Below are 793 nucleotides of genomic sequence, written 5' to 3'. Positions count from 1 at the left end.
ATTCTTTTACTTGTTTCAGTCATTTGACTGCGGCCATGCTGGAGCACCGCCTTTAGTCGAAAAAATCGACCCCAGGACTTATTCTTTGTAAGCCTAGTACTTATTCTATCGGTCTCTTTTTGCCGAACCGCTAAGTTACGGGGACGTAACCACAACAGCACCGGTTGTCAAGCGATGGTAGGGGGACAAACACAGACGCACAAACATACATATATATATACATATATACGGCGGGCTTCTTTCAGTTTCCGTCTACCAGATCCACTCACAAGGCTTTGGTCAGCCCGAGGCTATAGTAGGAGACACTTGCCCAAGGTGCCACGCAGTGGGACTGAACCCGGAACCATGTGGTTCGTAAGCTAGCTACTTACCACACAGCCACTCCTGCGCCATTGGTGATGATTAATACGATGAGGATGATAGTAATGAAGATCGTGGTGTTGAGGACAAGTATGATTTTACTCTTTCATTATTTACATTTGACAGATATTTGTTCTTATCTTGTTTGTTGTTAACACAACGTTTCGGCTGATATACCCTCCAGCCTTCATCAGGTATCTTGGGGAATTTCGAACTTCGGTTCTCATTCGTAAGCTATTGATGTTGATGTATAAAGTTTCTTTTTTTTTTGTCTTTTAACCCCTTAGGTAATTTATGGTGATACAGATTCTGTGATGTGCAATTTTGGAGTTGAAACTGTTGCAGAGGCAATGGAACTTGGGAAGGAAGCAGCAGAATATATTTCCAGCAAATTTATCAAACCTATTAAATTAGAATTTGAGAAGGTAGGTTT

At 41.7% G+C, this 793-nt stretch overlaps 1 protein-coding gene across 1 annotated transcript in view; it reads left to right on the top strand.

The window, feature by feature from the left end:
• The window catches only part of LOC106881377 (DNA polymerase delta catalytic subunit), a 54954-nt gene that overhangs the window by 37361 nt on the left and 16800 nt on the right, over positions 1–793 (top strand). Inside the window, exon 18 of the mRNA XM_014931744.2 lies at positions 648–785. Within this exon, the coding sequence (XP_014787230.1) occupies positions 648–785 (138 nt within the window). The remainder of the gene's footprint in view (positions 1–647; positions 786–793) is intronic.

This window comes from Octopus bimaculoides, chromosome 11 (genome assembly GCF_001194135.2).
Source record: "Octopus bimaculoides isolate UCB-OBI-ISO-001 chromosome 11, ASM119413v2, whole genome shotgun sequence".
In the NCBI taxonomy this organism is placed as follows: domain Eukaryota; kingdom Metazoa; phylum Mollusca; class Cephalopoda; order Octopoda; family Octopodidae; genus Octopus; species Octopus bimaculoides.
This window is presented reverse-complemented; position numbering and strand designations above follow the sequence as displayed.